General features: G+C 40.3%; 1 protein-coding gene and 1 gene segment (V, D, J or C); both read right to left on the bottom strand.

Moving 5' to 3' along the window:
• The window catches only part of LOC131273808 (immunoglobulin kappa variable 3-11-like), a 911,457-nt gene that overhangs the window by 445,551 nt on the left and 441,164 nt on the right, over nt 1–24,742 (bottom strand).
• On the bottom strand, nt 6,172–24,552 carry LOC131274073 (uncharacterized). The gene is made up of 14 exons (XM_058279075.1): nt 24,401–24,552; nt 18,717–18,787; nt 18,235–18,259; nt 16,403–16,473; nt 15,932–15,956; nt 13,642–13,712; nt 13,177–13,201; nt 12,519–12,592; nt 12,039–12,063; nt 10,605–10,664; nt 8,769–8,857; nt 8,240–8,358; nt 8,068–8,162; nt 6,172–6,458 (listed from the first exon to the last, which is right to left on the bottom strand). Exons 1-14 carry the CDS (start codon nt 24,459–24,461, stop codon nt 6,409–6,411), a joined length of 861 nt encoding a protein of 286 aa, XP_058135058.1. The 5' UTR covers nt 24,462–24,552; the 3' UTR covers nt 6,172–6,408.

Raw genomic sequence — 24,742 nt, 5'->3', positions numbered from 1 at the left:
TGAGGTTATGTTTTTGCAAGTATTACCAGGATCTCTTTGACAGCCACAGTAAACAGTGCCTCAAATAGTGGGGCTTCTGGGGGCTCTGGAGACATCTAGATACTATAAGGAGAGGAGACAGCTCAGGAATTCCATTCCCTGCCTTATTTTGGTATATATGCTCCCCAATGTAACATAGTTATACTCATTCATTGGGTTGTCTACACATGGCTATCCCGCCCCTTTTATTTGATCCTCTAATTAGCACTATACTTGTTAAATATATGTCCCAGAGACTTAAATCATTGGTCCATCCATGGGCCATTTCAGCTCTGAATTTCAGCAGAGTTCCTACACCTACACTCCAGTTCTTTGGATGAGCCCAGGACAACTAACAGGGAGATGATGATTGAGAACACCCATTACAAGTAGCAGAGAGTGCCTGCAATTGCAAGCAAGATAGTTCCATCCATCTGCCCTATGGGATCTAAGCGACCTCTCAGTTAGAAGTAGAGTGGGCATTGCCATTCCCAAATCCTCAATATTGGGGCATGAACAATGGACTAATGTAGACATTATTATTAGTTTTTCAATTTTTATTTTTTTAATTATCTTTTTTAAAGTTAATAGATCACATAAAATGTTACCCTAAAAAACATAAGAGGTTCCCATATGCCCCACTCCCCATCCCTCAGCCCCATCAATTTTTTAATAGTGTTTTTTTGTTGTTGTTGTTTTTAAAATTTGTATGTTTTGGGGGCATCACCATCCCCAAATCCTCAAGATTGGGGCATGAACAGTGGACTAAAGTAGACATTATTAAAGTAGACATAATAGACTTAATATTACTCTAGTACTGGAAGAACTCTTAGCATTGATATAAAGACAGTGACCACAAGAGGTTCTGAGGGATGAGAGAGGAATGAATAGGAGTAATGTGAGGGCATTTTCAGGACATTGGAGTTGTCTTGCATGACATTGCAATGACAGATACAGGCCATTGGATATTTTGTCATAATCTACAAAATTGTGCAGGACAGAATGTAGACTATATCGTAAAATGTAGTCCATGGTCAATAGCTGTGCTTCAACATGGGTTTGTCAATTTTAACAAATGTAACACAGTAATGAAGGATGTTGATAATGAGTGAAAGTGTCGGAGGGGTAGGGAGTGCGGCATATGAGAATCCCTTGGATGTACCATTTTTGTATTCTAAAGCTTCTTTAATATATATATATATATATATATTTTTTTTAAAGAAATATATATATATTTCCAAAATATATCTATGGAAAAACAAAAACTAGCCATAGAGGCACTCTCACCATTCCTGCCATCCCCATACTAGTTCAAGATGTGTGGCAAGCAAAGGCAATTTGAGAATAACTGTGGGAGAAAAGGAAGAAGGAAGATGGTAAACAGTCATTAGGATGTTACAAAGCTTCTGCTTAAAGAATAACCCCAAGCAGAGTGAAATAATAAAATATGTATCTGGAATTTCAGATCATAGCTTATCGGGGAAGTATTTCACACTATGTACAAATTTTAAGGGTTGGTTAGTTATAAAGGAACAGAATGTCGACAGCAAAAATAGTGGATTTGGGGAGTCCCGGAGTCAAGCCATCCACAAAAGCAACAAAGAAAATGACAAAAATAGCAGAATAAAATTGTTATGAATTCTGGAATCTAACCAAAATCATACAGCAAGAAGGGGAACTTTGAATCAGGTGAGGGAAAGAGAAAAAAATAAATAAATAAAGCAGGTGAAACTTGTCAGAGAGGTTTGGGTTATTTTCCTTTACTCTGGTCCCATTCTGCTCACCACCTTGGTATGGCTTTGCAGACAACAGCCTGAATTTCTGTTACAATAACCTATACCAGAGGGAGCAGAAAGGACCTTTTTCAGAGAGGCTTCTGGTTGACTGTTTTACTTGGATGGCAAATCCATGGAGGTCCTTCTCCAAGGACCTGCATATATTTCACCTAAGGGAACTCTGGGTGCTCAGGTGGTTACCCGAGAGGTATTCACCCAAAACATTTAAGACAAATAGACTAGTTGATGCCACATGGCTCACAGGAATACACTGGGGCAGCAAAACACTAAGACGAATGTTTCGGAGGAAGGCTGAGGAATGAGGTGCTTTGGCTAATAAGATCCTTGAAAAGCTGCAATATATTCCTGGTTATGTACAATCTATGTATATAGAAGGACTGGGTGCATTTATAAAAAGGACCTGAGAACAACCTAAGCACTCATTTCTGGTTTACTATTAAGATTTGTACCAACAGGACATGTGGAGTTGTGGAGTCATAAACTGAGTGTTGAAGCCATGTTGCAGTGTATACATACCACATATCTGCAAGGACTTTTAAATTTATTGTTGATTTTAGGCATATGTGGAAATTTCTGTCCATTTACTGTCTGGCCAGTAAGCTACCGGGACAAGAGATTTTAGTGACTATCCATGACAAATTGTACTGACTTCACACAATTAGTGCCAAGAAGTGACCAAACGAAGAAAAACAACAAGCAGTCACAACAAACCCTGGATGCAGGAAAATCTGATTTTCAGACTGGCCACCTTAAAATAGTCAAAAGATCCAGTTTTATGGGCATGGAGTGTACCAAGAACGAATGTCCCACACACAAGAGAAAAGACAATTAATGGAAAATATCCTTCAGTTATAAAACAGAGTTATACATTACAGATTTTTAATATGCTCAATGATAAAAGGAGAATATGAGGATGGTGTCTCAGTAAGCAGAGAATATCAGTAAAGAGGTAAAAATGTAAAATCAACTGAAATAGAAATTCTGGGGCTGAAAAGTTCAGTCACCGATATGAGAACTTCTCTAGAGGTTGTCAACATTCGTCTCCCTGACTGAAGACCTGAGCCACTCTTTGAGCAGCCTGGTATGTACAACTTCCCCAAATCCTTCTTCAACTAAATTGTGTCCATTCTGTAAGATGTGTCAATGAAACTTTCTCTTTTTCATGTGAATTTAACTGGTCACTATGTTGAGTAAATTCTCATACCCTTGTTCATGCTTAACTCAATGTAGATCCTATGATTTAGGGTATATAGAGCAGGGGACATGGTGAGTTATTTATTCTTCCAGAGGGCACTCTTTCCTTCTGAGAACCCAAGACTGCACCCAGCCTACATGAAAATTCCCCAAAGGAAGGACACAGTACTGTTCTCAGAGATATTTTACATCTTTGCCTCTGAGTTCCCATGAGAATTTCAGGAAAATGATGGCAGCCATTAAGAGGGAGAATTAGAACCCCTTTTTCTGTGAACCCCAATATTCCTCAGAGTATCCCAGAAATTCCTACATATCTAAAGCAGCCAGATCCATAACAAAGCCCTCCTCCTGTTCTATAAATTAATCAATCCCAATCTCACCATAGAGAAAGTTGTTTGTTTTGCATCCTCTAGCCACTTGCTGATGCCATATAAATTGGAGCATCTGTTTTTCCATTTTTGTAAAAAAGAAAAAAAAAAAGTCAGTTGGGATGTTTATAACTATAATACTGAACCTGTAGTTCCCTGTGGGTAGTATTGGTATTAGAACAATATTTAGTCTTACCATCCATGAACAATGGATGTCTTGCCATTTGTTTAAGTCTTCTTCAGTTTCATTCAGGTATGACTGCTCTTGTTCAAGTGCTTTACACTTTCAATAAATTCATTCCTAAATATTTTATTCATTAGAGGGTAACTGAATGGATTTTTTAAAAAAAATCCATCTTAGACTTTTTTTTTTTACCATACTATATAAACAGAACTGACATTTGTGTGTTTTATCTCATACAATGCAAGTTTGCTTAATGTCTGTATTTGTTCCAGTAGTATTTTTGAGGGTTCTTTGGGAATATCTATTAAAAGATTATGTCATCCGTGTATCAGAATAGCTTCCTTCTTCAGTTCCGTTTTTCTTGTCCAATTCCTCTGGCTAGAACTTCCAGTATAATGCTGCATAGCAGTGATGAAAGTGAGCAAATTTATCTTGTTGTCATGGCAAAAACTTTCAGTATTTCACAATTGAATATAATGTTTGCAGTGGACCATATGGACGCAGGTGTGAAGAGAATGGAATGACTTCCACAAATGACCCTCCACTCAGTGAACCGCAGAAAGTCCCCAGTTTATAGGAAGGCTGTGCGCACACTTCAGAAATCCTGGAATGTGAGTTAATTGTAGGAAACCTACATTTTTATGGTTTTGAAGAACGTAATTCTTAATAATGTAAAAGTGTCCCACTTTCATAATAAGATCATGGTAGAATATGTCTGAAATGTCTTTTATGTATTCTTAAATTTTAAAATTCAGTAAACCATATCAAGCAAATTTTTTCTTTCTAGAAGTTATTTATAAAACATTACTTTTAATGAAGGAGAGACAAGTATTAAGGACATCCTTGGAGACCAAGGGAAATAGAACTATTACATTGGGGGATGCTGATGTATGTGTCTGATGATAAGTATATACCATATGGTGGTAATATTGCAGACCTGATATGAATGACAATGAACCTATGTCATTGTGACTCTAAAGCAGCAGCATTTTTTTTTTAATTCACTGAATATGAACTGCCACTGCTAACACCAAATATGTATGAATATTGATTTAAAACTGGGGAGGAAATTAATAATTCTGAATTCAAATGACTGAAATATGGAGTATAAAAACAAAGAAATTTCCGTGTAAAATAAATATAAGTAGCTAAAATATAAATGATTATAGAAATAAAACAGATAAATAGGCAACTATAATTCAGAAATGAAATACAATGCAAGATATCTAATGGAAAATCCCTTACAGATAATTAATTTTCAACCTATATGGGCATTTATAGAAAACGACTAGATTTTGGCAACATCAGGTAAAAGATGTTTCACTTCAGGTAAAGAGTATATATGAAAAGGAATATTCACTAGTCAGATGAAGAAAGAAAATGATAGGTGCAATAGAGGTGATGAGAGTAAAGTCCCATGTTTAAGAGAGGTAGAATTGAAGCATCTGGAAATACCAGGAAGAAAGATTTTGTACTTTAAAAAATTTCATAAAAAAATCTAGGAAGACACACTTATCTCTGTTCCTGGGAAAGCTAATTTGAATTGCACTTCTATAATTTTTTCTAATTATATGAATACGAAGAAAAAAATCACATTATTTTCATGTAACAAAGTAATTTAGGGAGAAACGGAATACAGAGTAGCCACAACAAATGCATGAAAGGCCTTCTTCATTATGTATATTATGTTCTGAAAAATGCTTTCTCAAAAGTAAATAAAAGGCATTTAGAAAATGAGATAATACATAAGATGTCATAAATTAAAAATAGAAAATCAAACAACGATTGGGATGACATCAGAAAATAAGAAAAATATCAGTTCAAAATTGAATTGTAATGCATAATAAATAGAATGACCAGAAATGGTTAAGTGGAAAGCAAAAGGAAAAGCAGATAGTGTTTAAAAGAAATTTTGTGGAGAATGTAAAAGATTTGGGGAAAAAAAGTAAAAGAATGACAAATGGCATAGTTGGTCTAATACCTGAACACTGGAGTGTCTCGAAATCCAAAAGCAAATCCAAATCCAAAGCAAATCCAAAAGCAAAGACTTGAAAGAAATGCCAAAAAATTACAATTTGTTTATTTTTTTTCCCTCTGGAAGGAAATTCTTTGAAGCTGCGTGTCAGAAGTGCATGCTGTGCACTGACTTGGAAGGACTAAAAGCAAGGGATATTCTAGGAAAATTAACCAGGTTAACCAAAATGTGAAAACATTTATACTCACTCATATTATGTGAAGGAATTAGAATCTCATCAGTGTTTTGGAGAACAAGATTTTGTGCCAGATGCAAATGGGGTAACATTTGTGGAATGAAATGTGAATCATGGTTTTATACACAGCAACACTGCAATGTAAGTGAAAAAGGCCCTGAAATTCAAGTTATCCTGCTAGACCAAGATGAGCATTTTTGGCATGACCCATACCAGGTGACTGAACATAGTTCAGTAAATGAAATTTTAAAAACCCATTGACAGGAGGGCTTATGATAAGCTGTCAGTTTCCAGTTATTTTTTCAACAAACACTCGATGAGGATTCCATGAGTGAGTGTTTCACCTTGGTGGGAGCCAATACAGAGACCAGATATTATAATTCATATAGCTCTAGCATTGCTTAGGGTACTTATCAGTATATTTATTTATTACATAAAGAATAAGAAATATAAGTAGTAAAGGTACAAAAGTTGTTTCATATGGCATATAACATTAAAAGTAAAACTTATTTCTAAGACTTCGTCTAAGTCTTTGGATTAAAAACTAAAGTGCCACTTAGTTGTTCATTCATAGTGGAGTAGAAGGGTGAGCACATAAGTGTCGCCAAGCGCCATAAGATCTCCAGTTCTACTCAGCTTCAGGCTGAGGCCTCCAGCTCAGCATCCTTGTAGCAGTCAGTTGTAGGATCTGCAACACAAATACAGGATCTGGAATCACTGGGGAGGCACAGAGGTGGTAGGAGCCTAGGTTTCCCTGAGGTGGTTTGCAGGACTCAAAAGTTACCTCAGACCAACCCTGGAGAGGTGATCTTTGGTCCATGATATCCCACGAGCCAGATCCAGAGGGACTGAATTCCTACTGCTGCTGTCTGCATAGGGTGCTGTCTGTGACTAAGAGTGTCTCTAAATTTCCAGGCAATGGGCTGTGACCTGATTGCTAGATTGGGCACCTTTCAAGTGAATGTCTTCTGGAGAACGAAACTGATGCAGAAGAAAAGGTGGGCTCAAGTCCTCTAGAAAGAAAAGGCAGAGTCCCATCTCCCTGGGCCAGGTGAGGGGCAGGAATTCTGAAGGGAGAGGCGTGGAAGCGATAACCTTGCTCCCTCCACCCTGGTCCTCAACAGCATCCAGTGGTGAAAGCCTCAGATTAAAAAGGGACCGATTCCTGGAGCTCTTTCCCTAATTAACAGTTTCATTCTAAATCAAACACTGAGCTTGCTGGGCAACCCATTTTAATATAAAGTGACTGTGATGCCAAAATCATATAGTTTCTTACATTAAGATATTCCAACATGTAAGTATTACAAAACGCTCATCATAATCTAACAAGAGTTATTACTTAAACAATATAAAATAAATAAGGGGACTTAAGTAACATGCAGTCCTCTCTGATTTTCTCATTCCTAGCAAGCCCTGCAGGGAGATTTCCTTTGTGCTTTGTGTTTGTTTGAATTCTACATACATGAATAAATTCTAAAGAAGTACAGCTTGAGAAAATGAGTGTGAGCTGAAGTGGGACGAGGAAGGAAACTACAGAGGCTTAGGACCCCAAGGCTTGGGCAGCTGTGACTCAGGTCCCACTGAGGTAGAAAACAGGGCCTCAGTAGCTACCCTGTTTGCCTGAGAGTGACCCCACTGTTCTGGGTTCTGGATTGAATAATGGGCAGCCATAAACTCATGCTTTCATCCTCACCTGCACACCTTTGGATGTGAACTCATCTGTGAATAGGGTCGTCAGAGATCTTACTAGTGAAGGGGAGGCCAACCTGCATCTGGGTGACCTTAATCCTATACGCTTGGAGTCCTTCCAAAGAGAGGAAGACTAGACAAATTCAGAGCAGGAGCACCGGGAGACAGATGAAGACAGATGATCAGGTGATGGAAGCAGAGGTTGAGTTATGTGTTGCTGGCAGCATCAGGGAAAGCATCATCATGCTGACACCTAGATTTTGCTTCTAATCTCCTAAACTGACTGTCAATTCCTGTGTTTACCCCAGTTAATCACTGGTATCAGATAAAGCAGCCCTGGCAACCTAACACAGGCCAATTCACCCTTTCCCTGTGAGAACTGGTGGCACTCTAGGTCACTCCACAGTGTACACCACACTCAGTAAGAAAGACAGGAGGATTTGGCAGGCCTTAGGTGGACTGGGAGGGCAAACTTTGGTTCTGAAGAGGGCTAGAGCCCTCTCCTACAAATTAAGGAGCCAAGGGAAGGCATAGCTGATCAGCTTTAGGGCTTACATGGAAAGCACTTCTACTCATGGGGAGAGATTCTCAGGGCACCCTTCACTTGCCTGTGCTCATTTTCCCCCTCAGATTCCTATCTCCGCCTCCATATTCACACACAGTTGCAGGCACTCCAGCAAGCTCCTCATGAACGCTGAATTTCCTGAAGTGGCAAAGAAAGTTAGTGCATGTGGACTTGTTTCCCTTCCCTCTTCATCCTACCCACTACTCCACACTAACATCTCTTCTTCCTCTTCTTCCTCTTCTTCATCTCTTTTTACATCATTGATTCCTTCTGTGCATTCCCGGAAAAGAAGGTCGATGTAAACAGACTCCTCCTCCTCAACGAGTGTAGACAGCTGCAGGGTAGAGAACACACTTGCTTTTCCAGAGCCATATGTGGAGGAACACGGCAGTGAAGGGAGAGTCCATCCCAGAACAAACTTCCCAGGGGCCAACCCCACATGATGTGGGCCAATGCTTCAGACTTCAGCACAACTTCTCGCCTGGGCCATTCAGGGACACACCAGTTGATTTATGGTGCATAGTAGGGTTGGAAATCCATGCAATGTTGAAATACAGTAGGTGAAGAAGGTGGAGAAACATCTTAAAAACATTGTCAATTGTATAACCTCACCTTCCTGGAGGCTACCAGGGCCTTTGAGATGACAATTGTAAAAGGAGGGGGAAAGAGAAGAGCTACGAAGAAATGCTTACAAAGAAGAAACAGGAAGATTTTAAAATTAGGCAAGAAGAGGAAATAAATTACATGCATATTGCCATTCTCTACGTCTGACTCTTCTGAGTCCGAGAAAAACGCCTCTGAGTGAATCATTGCGGTGACTGTGATAGGGTGACCTTGCAAAAGGAAAGGAGAAAGTTAGGGTTCAGGGGAGAATTAGAGCCCCTATTGTCTTTGTCATACCGTGACCTGAGCTTGGCACCCAATTCTGTCTGTATCACCCCAACTTTCTTTGGGCCTCGATAACGTCTCCTGTGCCCTGTGTGGTTGGCCTAATGTCAACAGGGTCCGTTTACCAGACCTCATATACTATAATTCTGGGGAGGAATGCCCATTTCCTCCTTGTCCTCAAAGAAGGCAGGCATCTTCTCTATGTCTTGCTAAGCATGATGTTGATTTCCTTTCCATCATCTTGCCTCAGAAACTCCCTGCCTCTCCTCTCTCCCAATACTGCTTATTTCCTTTATTCCTGTCTTCCATTCACATTGTTTTTCCTTATGAGAACACAGGGGAATGATCAAGTGTACCATGCCACCCTCTCCAATCAATGGATTGGCCAATTACCAATTCCAGATGCAACACTCAGGATCTGGAGTTGAATCAGATCTTGTGGAAGAGAGCTACCACCAACCCCCAAAAGCAAGTGATTTTTGAAGTGTCTGGTATGGCTTTAGGTGTGATGCAAACATTCTGTCCTCTCAACATCTCCATAGGTTCCAAAAAAAGCGATTTAGAGAGGATTAACAGGAAATTAGACATAAAGTAACTTGTCCACGTTCCCTTATCTTGCAGGTGTGTTAATAGCCTTGTGTAGAATGTGTGGCCATTTAAATGAATTGAGCCTTCTAGGTTTCATCAAGCCTTCTTAGGCCTGAGTACCTTGGGTGCTTTGAGAAGCCTGCAGAAAGGCACAGGGAGAGAAATGAATATTGCTTGAGAAACAGGGCACTGCTGACCATAGCACTGAACTCAAAGAGCAGGAGGAAACCTGTGGCCCTGCTGCCAAGAGGCTCTGATTTGGGCATACTCAATTCCAGAGCACCAGCCCCGTAGGACTGTGAGAGCCAGTGTGTGAAACAAGTCAGCGGCCCATTCATACAAGTCCTCAGAAAGCCTGCTGGGCTTTGAAAGCTCTTCTGGGGCAACTGGATTCAAACCATTCTCAGATGTAATTAAATTTAGGTTTCCAAACTACACTGGCATTTTGGATTTGGGTAGGAAGTGCAAAATAGTAGTGAGTTCAAGAATGTGCTTTAGCCACACCTCTCAAGGACACAGGTACATGCTAAGCCCAGAGAAAATGTTCTTCATGGCTTCCAACCCATGGTTAACCTTTAAAGCAGGATCCGCAGTAAGGATGGAACATGAAGAAAGTTAAAACTAGATCTAAAAGTGCACGGGATGAGGCCCTACTTCTCAGGTGCCATCTGGCACTAGCTAAAAACACTTTGTCCCAGGTCCAGGTGAGAACCTGAGAGATTGTGTCCCAACAGACCCGCTCCATTGAAGTTCAACACTTAAATCCAAACCACGATTTCTTGTATCGGTTACTATGGGATGCTAAGCAAAGGAAACCAAAGTTTTGTTGTCAGACTGTTGAGAAGACATGAAAAAACTAACCCATGGGAAGTTAATTTTTTAAAAAATACATGGAAAGTTCATTTAACACACAACACACACAAAGCTCACGGTCATTATATCTCCTACTTTTATGTTATTGAAAACGAAAAGATGAAAGCAGGCCCTCATAAATATTTCCTAAACTTTCTAATATGCCCCCTTCCATAGACTCCAAGGCACCAGGTATAACTACTGATCTTGGTATCTTCTCCATTGGATCCTTCCTTGAGAATTGTAACCTACCTGGATTGTCGTCTTCGTCATCGCTGCTAGTGGAGTCATACTTGCAGTCCGCAAGCCAGTCTTCAGGAAAACAAAGATCCGCAGGAACGTTATTAAGGATTGGGCCACTCGCATCCCTCCCTTCTTCCTTGAGATCTCTCTCTGGCTACCGTAGGAAAACCCAGCTCTCTGCCCTGGGTTCTAAGACCTTCCTGGGCCCCTCTGGAGCCTGAGGCCTTAGCAAGAAAGTGCAAAGTGCTTGCAAGTGAGGGAGAGGAGGGGAAGGTATCAGCTCTCAACTTCTCACTCCCTTATTTAGCTGGAAAATAGAGCACTGACCTCCAATCTTGTCACCCTGAAATTATGACTCTTTGGACATGCTCTGTCTTAGATGAGTTCAAAGCACAGACCTAGTGCTAGACTCTGGGTTGCTGCCTTGGGGAGCATTTTGTGAGGATGCACAGGTTCCCTTCTGCATCATCCCTACCACAGCCACCAGCACAAATGGGTATTGGGCTTTAGCAAAACTGCAAAAACTAGAATCTGCTCTAGATGCCCTGGCTGTGTGAACTAAAATGACAAATGTTGACAAATTCATAGCAGAACTTTAGAGACTCTGCCAGGCAGAAGAGACTTGAAGAAAATGTGTGGATTAGGAGTCAAAGCACCTAAAATCTCAAGTTCTTTGGACTGTATTCATTAAATGTCCAGTTCTGAAGACTTTTCTTCACCTTCTCAAAACTGCCCTGTCTCATACGTTAATGAATGGACATGTATGTCTGCCTTTCTTTCATCCTGACCATTCAAAGTGCTATGAGGTATAAGTAAAGCCTTATAAAGCTTATTATTAAGCCAAGACATATTATTACATCCCAGAAAAAGGGTCCTGTACCACATTTCTGTCCCTGTAGAGCTTCATGAAAATTTTCTTTGATGTTGATGGATTATTCTTGAGTTATTGAGGTATACTTGACATATTGTAAGCCACACTACATATTGTAAGCCACACTAACGTAGTACATAATTTGATAATATTTGACATATATATTTATCCATGAAGAGATACTGATGGGATTTATTACAAAGAAAGTTGACACTAGTCGTTGTGCTGTTTGGTGTGTGAAAAATCCAGAAAACTCATTAAAGACTCACATTTGTACACATGCCCATTGAGAATCAAAACATGTATTCTGAGAATCACATCACAAACATACACATGTAAACACACACCACTTCCATGCAGACAAACACATGCCAACTAATCAGTACTCAACTTCTTAAGAAAGACAACCCTAGTTCTTACCTGGAATATCCATTTCATTCACCACACCCAAATCCTTATTCCCTCAAGGAGGTTGTCATCAGGAACCTCTTTAAACTCAATCGACAAGGAAGATTCATGTTTTTCAATATCTGGACTTTTTCTCAGCAAGTGTAGGATTTCAGAATACTTACCATTGTTGCTTGCTCTTGGGACTGGCTGCAATTTTACAGAGAAGATAATGCCGTAAGGATCAGAACTTAATCTATAGTGCTACAAGAGGCTTGTGTCCTCTTGGTGACTTTAGAATACAAGAGGGAAAGAAGGAAGTTAAGGAAAACCAAAAGCAGGTGTAAAGCATGAACAGTCCTGGATGATGCAGTTTTCAAGTCCATTTTGATTACTAAGTACAAAATTCTTAATTCCAGGTGAAAAAATTTCTGCTAAAGAATGTCCTCCTGCCATATAGTTTATAACCTGATGCTGCCATTTATGATTGCCCCCTTCAAACTGGGATTAGCTCCTAATACATGCCCACTGAACACTGACGCACCAAGCATTTGAACCTCTCATCTATATTGTACGTGGTCAAATTTTCGTAACTGAATTGGATTAGAAATGAAAGAAGCCAAGAATGCAGTGGTTCTATCTCAGATAAAGAAAGTTGGCCTTACCTTGGTGTAAGTAAATGGAGTGTGCTCTATTGCCTGGGCACTCAGAAGTTCCTCCAGGAGGCCCTCCGGGAGAGCTAGGAGAACAGAGGAATAGCATCAGTACATTGGGGTAGTTGCTCTGGATTTAGTCATGAAGCATTGCTTGACTTGGACGAGGGATTAGAATAACAAGGAGGCAGGTATTCAGCAAGCCTAAGTGAGCTGCTAAGGAGTGGAAGGAGGGCAACAGGGAGGAGCAGCAATACAAAGGGAAGCAGTCCTTGGCACTGTAGCTAAAGACATCCCAAAGCACCATAAAAGGAACCTGTAAAGGTACTAAAAAAGAGGATGTTGTTCAATGACAGTTTCTTACCGCTCCTCCTGCCCATTTTCAAGCCCAATGTTATTGTTGAACTTTGAACATTTAAATACTTGTAAAATGTGCAAATATCATGGGATATGAACAAAAACCCAACCCACCCAAGGGGAACACAACTGCTGAAAGTACTGTACAATGTGGACATTTTTCTTCCTCTAAAACAGAAGGACCCCTCTATTTCTTATGCCCACATGGAAGGTAAAATCAGGATGCTTTCCACAGTAAAGAAAGCATGAAACCCCTAGTTTAAATCATCCAGATGTTTTTAAAAAAGAAGTAAAGTGATACCAAAATACATACCGTTTTCACTTACTCCTGAAGCCACCTACAATTAGAGAAATGAAAACCCTCTGAGGACTGGAGCAGGCTGTATAGTGTTTGTACAGTTGGTTTACTCTCTTGCTGCCTTTAGAAAACTAGATGGGAAATGGGTTGAGATGAAGGCCCAAAAAGTAATTGTAACAGACACTTGTGGAAAGGCATAGCATTTCCTGTTTTATGCATCTCTCCCATCTATTGAGGAGGAAACCTAGCCCTGTAATGTAGGGGGGACTCCTTGAAGTTCCTCTTGAAGCAGAGATGTTAGTAAAAGGTTCCAAATGAACACTCTCCTGACTAAGGAAATCATAGACGTCACCTATAATTATTTGGTCTGATTTTCATATCTGAACTCAATTGGCAAATAAAACAAAGAAAAAAAAAAAAACAAACCAAAAAAACTTAAAATCAGCAATTTGACAACAGAGAAAGAACGGGTGACCATACCTTGGAATTTGATGGAACCTCCTCATCTTCCCTCTCACTGGGGGACTCATCCAGCAGGCCCTTAGGGGTTCCTGGGAGGGCACAGAGTAAATGTCAATACATTGGGTGGTGTTCATGGGTTACTCAGGGACCTACCCTGACACTGCAGGGGGCAAGAAAATAGGGACCTGAGGGGTAATAAGTCTGTAAAAATATGTTGCTGGGCCATCCTCCTTGGTGGAAGAAGGATGGTAAAGGAGAAGAGGAACAGGAAAAAAATGAGAAATGAAAACTTTTTGTCTGTGTACCTAAAGGTATCCAAATTCAACATGATATATTCAATCTAAAAATAGTATTAAACAGATGGTATTACTTACAGAGCTCCATCACTTTTCCTTCCTGTTTTTTTAATAGTTGTGTTTTTATTATTTTCTTTAAGATTTACTTTTTATTTCTCTCCCCTTCCTCTCCCCCCCCCCCATTGTCTGCTTTCTGTGTCCATTCACTGTGTGTTATTCTGTGTCCACTTATATTCTTGTCAGCATCACTGGGAACCTGTGTCTCTTTTTGTTGCGTCATCTTGTTGCGTCAGCTGTCCGTGTGTGTGGCGCCACTCCTGGGCAGGCTGCGCTTTCTTCATGCTGGGAGGCTCTCCTTATGGGGCACACTCCTTGTGTGTGGGGCTCCCCTATGTGGGAGACAACCCTGCATGGCACTGCACTCCTTGTGCGCATCAACACTGCGCGTGGGCCAGCTCATCACATGGGTCAGGAGGCCCTGGGTGTGAACCCTGGAACTCCCATGTGGTAGGTGGACGCTCTGTCCGTTGAGACAAAATCTGCTTCCCCCTTCCTGTTTTGAATCTAGACAAGTTGTCAATGCCCTTTTGAACTTTCCAAGGTCATTTCCATCTCCACTAATGCAAAGTGCTCCTACTACAACACTAATCTGTTGTGTAGTGTTTTATTTATTCATTTATTGGTTGACTGGATTTAATTCTAGACAAGGTATTCTTTTGTATTGAGTCACTAACAGGTGTCATAAAGATAATATTTATAGGGTTTGTCATAGTACTCATGGACTACCATTTAAAAGTATCCAATGTTCACCATATGATATTTTTCCTTCATCTTCCTTTTCATTACCATGTTTTTGTATTCATTGCGTGATGTGCCTCTCCATGATTATATGAGCCATCCCACAGTGGGAGAGTTAGGATCGATTGAAGGTTGAGCATGAATCTCTGTGCTAGCTATAAGGGAAACTTGAAATAAGAATGATGAACATGAACCTAATGGCTAAGAGGGAATTTGAGTTCTTACTCATTACTCTTCCTCAAATGAGCAGCTCACAGAATGATCTTTTTTTTTTTTTTTTTAATGGCTTATGGTGATAACGTTATTAAATAGATGAAAATATCTCTCCAATCCCTGTCTGTCTGCTCGGGCCATGTGCTGAGCTGTGACCCAGTACTGGCAGCGATTGGCAAGCTTGTCCCACTGAAACCTCACGAGTCTGAGAGTCTGTGAGTTTACCAGCAACATGTGGGGCTCTCTATGTGTTTTTCACACTAATAACTGTGAATAAGTATCTTGTAAAATGCACCTGCTAACCTGTGTTATGTGACCCCTGTGAATATCTAATACACGAGTGTCATGTTTAGGAAATGCCATGGGCACCTACATATATATAGGCAGTGGAAATTCCTTCATTGTCACTAGTGACCCATACCTGTGATTAGGTAATATTCAGTAGTTCAGAGTAGTAGTATAGGGGTTACATGCCTCAGTCCAAATCTCGTCTCTACAACTTAGGAATTTGAAATCTCGGGTCATTAACTTATGCCCCTCAGAACCTGGCTGTAAGGGATAGGGAGAGTTTACATAATTCCAGGAATGATTCTAGTGAGATGTTCACAGGTTATTATATGCAATATGTGCTGTGGTGATGTGATGGTGTTTTAGAAAGGTTTCAATGACAGTTGTCCTGTGTATGTTGGACCCTTCACTTAGGGAAACACACAGCAATGCCCCAACACACACCTTCTCAATCCCTCCAATAGGCTTCGCTCATACACACTCCATGACTGCCATAGACACAAATCCATTCAAGTGAAGTGAATACATCTACTGAGAGAACAATAGAGCATGACCACATTCCTTATCAGGAGGAATTAATGTTTAATGTTTAACCATACCTCAAAAAATCCCACCAGTAACTGGAACCACCCTGGCTTTCCAGGCAAACCTAGCATCAATGCCCTGCTTGTCTAATCCAAAATTACCTCAATTCAGCAATTCTAGATATGTACCTGTTTGACTTTCTCCTGGGGCCACCTGCAATCAGAGAAAACCTTATGAGGATCAGATCATGTTTCGGCTGTTTGCAAAGGATTTTTGCTTGATTTGCAGCATTAGAAATTCAGATGTGAAATAGGGGTCAAGCAAACCTGATGAGCAGGTGTAGCAGACACACCAAGAAAGGCATGAGATTTTCCTGGACGCACATTTGTTAAGTTCAATTTGGGCGGCGATTACAAATTCTTAATCGAAGGAGAAAAAAATTGTAGCTGAGCAAAAGCCTACTTTGTCAACTTCTGCTCCCCTTTGTGGTTGATCTCTTCAATGTTGGATCAGTTAGAAGAGCCCCCACATGATGCTTCCCACCCCAAGGAAATGTAATATTTCATCTAATATGTTCATGATTAAGTATCCTCATCTGATATCAATTACAATGGAAGAGACCAAAAAATCAACTTTAGATCAATGACTAGTAAGCTCACCTTGGCTTTAAATGGGACCTCTTCATCCTCTTGATCACTTGGAAGTGCCCCCATCAGTTGTTCCTGGTCTTCTAGGAATGACACAGAATGACTCATCACATTGGTGTGTTTCTCATAAATTTCAAAGTAAATTTACAGCCTTGGACAAGACTCTTAACTGTGTAGAGGAGGTAGTTTATCAAGCATGCTGAGAACTGCTGTGGGACCATCTTCCATCATGAAGGAAGGATGCAAAGAGAGCAGCCAGAAAGAAACAAATATATATCCCTAGCTCTGAAGCTAATATCAACCTAAACCTTCTGACCATACCCAGTGTACAAATGGCACTGAAAAACAGGCTATGATTCAATGCCTGAGTCCCACCATCCCTCCTCTTTATAGTACATCTCAGCTTAAGTGCCAGTATCTTCTGGACAACTGCAAATTAATTCCATCTCCACACCACATATATAGACACTGCATTTACCATTTGTTCTACGGAAATTTATCACTTGATTAGAAGCAAAGTATTCTGGTGGTCTGGATTCCATTCCATGTAATGCATTCTATTGCATTTATTCACTAACCCATTGGGATAAAGATAACATATCACAGAAGATTGGGAATACTAAAATCTTACATTTAAATAGCAACACTTATTAATCAGATGGTTTTACTTCCAGTCTTTCTCTCCCACACCAAGTGTGAGTAGCCATTGAAATACTGACCGTGCATCATTGGCCATCAAATGTGGGATAGCCATTATGTAGGGACATACAGATTGAGTGTCAACACCCACAAATGCAGCTCTTTAGGAACGTTTCCACAAGGGGTTTGGACACCAGGTTAAGAACCAAGATGTGTCTGCATTCTTATTTTTCAAAGACCATCTTGTGGGACTCGTGATTTGAGTGCCTATTGTGTCCTTTGGGATGATGCTGTCATATGTACTAAATTGTCTTCCCGATGCCTATCTGCTTCGGGTAAGTTCCTGAGCTGTGACCTCAATCCAGTTATCATGGATCACGTCATCCTATGTGATGCCTCATGACTCTCAGAATTTGGAGCTGCTCATTAGCATGTATGATTACTGTGTCCTTTGAGCACTAATAACTATATCAAAGTCTGTGGTAGCCAGCACAGGTACTTGGCCTAGGTCATGTGACCACTGAGGCTACTTTATAATGATGGGCAGTTTTGGTCTCTTTGTAGGCTCATGTAAATTCTGGTGTATGCACATATACAGGTGCTGTAACTCCCTTGTATGGTTTCTAGTAAGCAGATGGCTGCGTGGCAAGTTCAGGCCTGTAACTCAAAGTATTATGACATGTGACTAGGTTCCCATTTAGTACCATCCCATTAGCAGTGCAAGAGCTTGGGATGTTCACCTTTGCCCTCAGTTTTCCATCTGTGTTGTGGTCATAGAAAGCAAACCCCAGGTCCAGCTTTGGTGAGTGTGGAACAAGTTCATGTACATAGAACATGCAGTGGTGATGGGGTATATTTGAGAAAACTGTCCCTGTTGTCCCTGGTAATTGTCCAGTCTAAATGGGATATAACATCTGGGAAACTGCTCATGGTTGCCCCCATATGCACACACACAAAGTCAAAATTACACCACAGAAACTCACACTAGACCCCCCCAAACCCCCATGCATGCAAAGCCTGCACAACCTAAAGAGACCACAGACAAAACCACAGACTGTAGTAACAAGGGCAGATTCCCTTCAGAGAAACCATTTCATCGTCACCATGATGCTTTGTCCAGGATGTCCCCAGCTGAACGTTTTCTGGAAGTTCCTTATTTCACCTCTGTTTTACCCTCGGATGTGGGATTAGCACAGAATACCTACCGTTTTCACTTTCTCTGGAGTTCCCCTGGAATTGCAAAAAAGAAAACACTATGAGGATCCTATGATGTCGAGTAGCATCTTCTCAGGTATTGGTGATTTTATGAGAACTGATAGGAAGCATTCGTAAAGTCAAAGGCCCCGTAAATAAACATGGAAAATACATTAGGAATGGCTCAAGTGTTGCCTGATGGATATGACTTTCCAGACCATTTTGATGGGAGTTACAAAAGTTCAAATCCAAGCAGAATACTGGTGCTGAGGCACAAGCCCACTACCATATGCTATATAACCTGGTGCTTCAATTTCTAATGCCTTCTTTATCAGGGCTCTTTTGGTAAGAGAACCCTTCCAAATATCCTTTCCCCTGACCAGTGGGTGATATCTATAATTCACACCATCATGTATTATGATATTTACTCAATTGAAAAGGACAAATAAGAGAAAGGAATATTTCTGTCTTAGACCAAAACAGATGACCTTACCTCAACATTAGGTGGAACCACTTCATCCTCCCTGTCACGAAGAGGGTCCTCCACCAGGTCTTCCAGGGGAGCTAGGGGGACACAGAGTAACAGTCAGTACAGTGGGGTGTGGCTGATATTATTCAGGGATCTTTGCCTGACCCAGACAGGGGCTTACAATGTGCAGGTCCGGGTGGTCAGGAAACATGGACTGTGGAGTTACCCAGACACACTTCATGGAAGAAGGAGACCAAAGAGAGGAAATCATGGGCATCAGAAATAGGACCCTTGGCTTTGTAGTTAAGGAGAGTCTAAATCAATGTGAAATAGCTCACGAACAAGTGGTACTAAAATGTACAATATGATACAGTGATATGGCTCCAACTCTTATCTGACCCATTCTGAAATCCAGCAAAATGGCTGGAATCTCATTGACATCATGAGCTACTGCTTCGCCCTCACAGATCTTTGTTGACTTTGAGTTTCTCATCTGTTCTACAGGATTTTTAAAAATTTTCAACAAGTTAACATCTACAAACATAAAATTTGCCAGTTTACTCATTTTTATCTATACAATTAATTTACTGTCATCAATTAATTACATGTCCAATGTTGTGTTACCATCCCATCAAACATTCAATTCCAAAATTTTCTCATTACCTGAAACAGAAACTGTAGCCATTAACCAATAAGCCTAATCTCCTATCTCCCTAGCCCCTGGTAATAAAGTATAATCTCCTTTTCTTTCTCTGAGTTTTCTTTTTCTTATATTTCAAATAAGTACATCGATACACTGTCTTTCTTTCATATCTTCCTTATTTCCTCAGTATAGTGTTTTTAAGTATCATGCATATAGTAGGGTGCATCAGAACTTCTTTACTTTGTGTGGCCCATTCTATGGATATGCTTTTTTTCTTTTTTTTTCTTTTTTTTTTTTTTTTTTACTGATTCCCATTTTGATGGACACTTGGGTGGCTTGAAACTTTTGGCCATTCTGAATGCTGCTGCAAAAAACACTGAGTTTTCAAATACCTATTTGTGTCCCCCTTTTAAGTTAAATTCTTTTTATATATAGACCTAGTTGTTAGATTGCTGGCCCTATGGTAATCCTGTGTTTTTCTCAATGAGGGATTGCCAAACTATTTCCCAATGTGGCTGGCTGATCCATTTTACCTTCCTTCCACCAATGTATGGGCCTTCCAGTTGATTCACAGCCTCACTTATATTTGTTATTTTTCATTTTATTTTCTCTTAAAAACGTTAGCTACCCTACTGGATATAAGGGGCACCTCATCGTGGTTTTGACTGGCATTTCATTGAGGATTAATTATATTGAGTATCATTTCTTGTGCTTATTATCAATTTGCATATATTCTTTCAAGATACATCTACTCAAGACTCAGCTAGTTTCCAACCCAGGAGTCCACACTCCAAGTTTACCTGCTTTGCTTAACAACAGCCACATTATTTATGTATCATCTCCCTTTTGAATGAATCTGACAAAGCTGGCAAAGATCCCATTGTTGACAGCCTAAGTGTAATGCCTGTTCTTCTGAATGAATGAGTTCCCTGACTGTTAACAGAGACTCAGTCAAGTGAGATGAACAGCAATTACAAATGATAGTGGTCTTATTTATTATGAAGTCCTTTGTCCCAAAATGCATAAAAATATCACTTTGGATTATTTTTTACCTTAATTATAAGTGTCTCAATTGATATATTTGCCAAGTCATGGAATGAACCACAAGTTAACTTTGAACAGAGTTCTGAGTGAAGAATTAGGAGACCTTTATAGTGACCCCAATTTTGGCAGCATCTAAATGGGAATATGTTTCTTTGCTGTGCTGTATGTGTGTTTGTGTGGGGTGGAGTGGAGAAAGGAGGGATGGAGAAAGGATTGGGAGAGGACTGTTTAGAGAGGTATAATAAGACACTGACCAATATTTTATCAGGGAGTGCTCCTGTGCAGTGCCTACACGATGACTGAAACAGTGATTAAGGCATCTAGGAAACGGGTAATTTTCAAATGACACTTGAAGCAAATGACAAAATAATTTTATGTGTAAGACACTAAGTGTTTATCATAAAGTTCCAATTCTTTGAGTAATTCTCAAAGAAAGAAAAATGAAAAAGTATCAGAAGAAAATGTAAATACCAAAGCATCTGCAACAAAGTTTTCATGAACTCAAAAGGGGAAAAGAAATAAAATTAAACCTCCCCAGAAACATGAAACATTTTCCTAGCCAGAGAGCACGTTGATGTAGAAATAGGCATGTAATACCATTCCCAAGCTCCCTTATCCAACCGGCTAGTGTCCCTGTAAAATGAGAAGGGACACAGAAAGAAACAGTAAAGGGAGAAGGCTATAGGAATGTGGAGGCAGAGGCTGGACTCATGCAGCTACATGCCATGGATCACCAAAGATTGCCATCCTCCACCAAAAGAGAGGGAAAGCCAAAGGAGAACTCTTCCCTTAGGGCCTCCAGAGGGAGCATGGTGCTGTGACACATTGATTCCAGACTTCTGCACTCCAGAGCTGTAGAAGAACACATTTCTAGGTCTTATTCTTTCTGTTTGCTATTATGTGGCCAAGATTTTGGTACTTTGTATGGCAGCCCTGCAAAATGAATATAGTACCCTTCATGATATGGAAGGCTCCATACAAATGACCATCACTGCTGATTCACAGCCAGTTTCTTTCAACTAATAATTGACACATGCAGGGACATGAGTGTTCTGCACATCTCAGGACGATCTCAATGACTGCCATAGAAAGCAGTGCTTCAAGCAGGGGTGCTGCTGTGGGCTCTAGAGACATCTGGACACTTTAGGCCTTTCAGCCAAACTCAGGAAATCGGCACCACATGGGTGGGCCTTACCTTAGAATATATGATAGCCAATCTCCCCGGTGTATCAGAGTTAGGCTCATTTCCTACACACGGTTTTTCTGCCCATATATTTGAACCTATACTTATCACTATATCCATTAGGTGTATGTCCCAGAGACTTAAATCTGCAGTGTGTTCATATGCCACTGGAGCCCTGAATCTCAGCAGGGTTGCAGCCAACACCTACTCTTCCAGTTCCTCAGATTCACCCAGGATAAGTAACAAAAGAAGGATGATGGACAACACCCATCCCAAAAGACAGAGAGTATCTAGCACTGCAAGCAACAGTGTTTCCTCCATCTACCCCATAGGACCTAAAACCCATCTTAATCAGAAGTAGCGTGGGCATAAACATTCCGAAATCCTCAAGATTGAGGAATGAACACACATAAGAGGAAAATGTAAATATGGACCAAAGTAGATTTATTATTACTCTAGGACTAGAAGTCCTTTCCACATTGATGGAAAGACAGTGATCACCGCAGTTTCTGTGGGGAAGCACAGGGAAGAATAGGTGTAACATGGGGCATTTTTGGCATATTGGAATTGTTCCACATGGCATTGCAATGACAGATACAGGCCAGTACACATTTTGTCAAAACCTGTAAAATTGTGCAGGGCATAGTGTAAACGGTAATGCAAACTATAGACCATGGTTAGTAACAATGCTTCCATATTTGCTCATCAATTGTAAAAATATATCACAATAATGAAATGTGTTGTTAAATGTGTAAAATGTGAGCAGATGAGGTGGGGTATATGGGAATCCCTATATTTACAAATAACTTTCATGTAATCTAAAACTTCTTTAAAAATGAAGAACATGTGAGTACTATAGGTAAAGCCCTTAGAAAAGTTGTGGTAGAGTGTCACTTGCACATGAATTTTCAATTAGTAAATCTGAAAGGATGTGCAAAAATTTAACAGTTGGTACTTAACGACAGAACCTAGAGGAGTATAGAAAATGGAGGGAAAGTCAATCAAATTTCAATATACAGTTTTTTATATATTTTTAATTGTCTACAAGTACATTATTTTTTGCTGTTATCTTATGCAAAAAGCCTACTCTCCGAAATTCTTGAATACAACAATGATTTCCCTTTTTTTTTTTTTTTTTTTTTTAACGTATTTGGAAATCCAGGGAGTGCAGAGTGCTGAGTTCTGTTTGTTATCTTTGATGTCTGGGCCTCAATGGGAAGTCTCACTGGCTGCACACAACTCGGAAACATGTGGGTAAACATCACCCATGTCTGTGTTCAGAAACAATATTTTGATGTGAAGCCTCTGTGAGACCTCTCCATGTATCTATTAAGGCAACACCCCACTTCCCAGTACCAAATCTGGCTAGTTTCCTAGTGTTTCCATAATAAATTGCCACAAATTGGGTGGCAATTGAGAACAGAAACTTATTCCCTCACAGATCTAGGGACAAAAACTCCAAAATTATCGTGTCTGTAGCACCACTCTGTCTCTCTGAGGAGCCTAGCCAGGAGTCATTCCTTGACTCTAACGGCTTCAGGTGGCTCCAGGTGCCCTGGCTTATGGCAGCACAACTTCAGTCTCTTCTTCCATCTTCACATGGCCTCCTCCTCCCAGTGTCGGTCCATCTTCACACAGCTTTCTCCTCTGTCTCTTACCTTCTTATACGTGCTCTAGTCATAGAATATTAACACCCACCCTTAATTCAATAGACCTCATCTTAATCACATCTGCAAATACATTATTTCCAAATGAGCCCACCACACACAGTTACCAAGGATTTCTGAATGTAATTTGTGGGACACAATAAAACACCTGAATTTTTGTCATGGGAGTTACATGACAATATGCCTTTGTCAAAATGCACAGAGGGGTAGACAGGAAGCATGATTCTCCAAAACAATGTACTGGTACTGTCCCTTTAATTATACACACATCCATAATAATGAGAGTGGTCAACAGGGGAAACAGTGCTTGGTCTGCACTAGGAGGATGGCAGGGAAACATATTGGAACTTTTTGTACTCTCTGCACAATTTTTATGTGAATCTAAAACTCCTCTAACAATTTATATCATTCTTATAACAATCTCACAGCACTTTTTTGAAGTCAACTCTTTCAGCTAAAGTTCATAAATAGATTAATGACCAAACATTGCCTTGAAATGCTGTTTACCAGTAAACACAAACCAACTTTTGTCAGTGCCTCTTTCATTATGTGGTTGTGGTGCTATCTACTAACACGATTAATAAAGTTGTGACTTGACCCAGTGGTTAGGGCGTCCCTCTACCACATGGGAGGTCCGGGGTTCAAACCCCGGGCCTCCTTGACCCGTGTGGAGCTGGCCCATGCGCAGTGCTGATGCGTGCAAGGAGTGCCGTGCCACGCAGAGGTGTCCTCCACATAGGGCAGCCCCACGCACAAGGAGTGCGTCCTGTAAGGAGAGCCGCCCAGCGCGAAAGAAAGCAGCCTGCCCAGGAATGGCGCTGCACGCACGGAGAGCTGACACAACAAGATGGCACAACAAAAAAAAAACACAGATTCCCATGCTGCTGACAACAACAGTAGCAGACAAAGAAGAAGACGCAGAAAATAGACATAGAGAACAGACAACTGGGGTGGGGGGAAGGGGAGAGAAATAAATAAATCAGTAAATCTTAAAAAAAGAGAAAAAGAACCTTACAAGGTATATTTTAAAAAATAATAATAAAGTTGTCAAACATTAATTTTAAAAAAGATGGCATCTTAGCCTTTGTATAGGTTTTCCCTCAGTAGGGGACACTACATAAACTACAGGCAACATTACTGAGGCAATACAATGATTGCAATTCCACTGTACCTTCCAAAGAAGAAGAGTTGCTTGGGGATGTTTGATGGCCCTTCCTCTTCCTTGGACACATGGTGATTTTGCGACGTCTGACAGACTGGGAATGGCGGGCAGTAGACTTTTTGGATTGAGTAGCACATTTTCTCTTTTTATACTTGAGACATGAACCTGGGAAACGCATGCACAATAGAAATATCAGTTGACATGTTATTGACAGTTGAGCATAGGAAATCTTTAATGAATTATTTAGAGTTCAAACTATCATCCTCTCATTAAGGAGCTTCCCAGAAGACCCCATTGGGTCTAATTTTGGTTTCAAAAGATGTTGTAGTTTTGTGTTGTTCACTTTAGAAA

This window comes from Dasypus novemcinctus, chromosome 17 (assembly GCF_030445035.2).
Source record: "Dasypus novemcinctus isolate mDasNov1 chromosome 17, mDasNov1.1.hap2, whole genome shotgun sequence".
NCBI classification, from domain to species: Eukaryota; Metazoa; Chordata; class Mammalia; order Cingulata; family Dasypodidae; genus Dasypus; species Dasypus novemcinctus.
The sequence above is the reverse complement of the archived record's forward strand: the minus strand, read 5'-3'. Positions and strand labels throughout refer to the sequence as shown.

Coding starts and splice junctions, on each gene's coding strand:
- LOC131274073 (XM_058279075.1), bottom strand. CDS start 24,461: ATGTGTCCAAGGAAGAGGAAGGGCCATCAAACATCCCCAAGCAACTCT. Junction 13,202..13,641: donor AGGTTCCATCAAATTCCAAG/GTATGGTCACCC, acceptor CTCTAATTGTAG/GTGGCTTCAGGAGTAAGTGA. Junction 6,459..8,067: donor GAGGGGGAAAATGAGCACAG/GCAAGTGAAGGG, acceptor TTTGTGTTGCAG/ATCCTACAACTGACTGCTAC.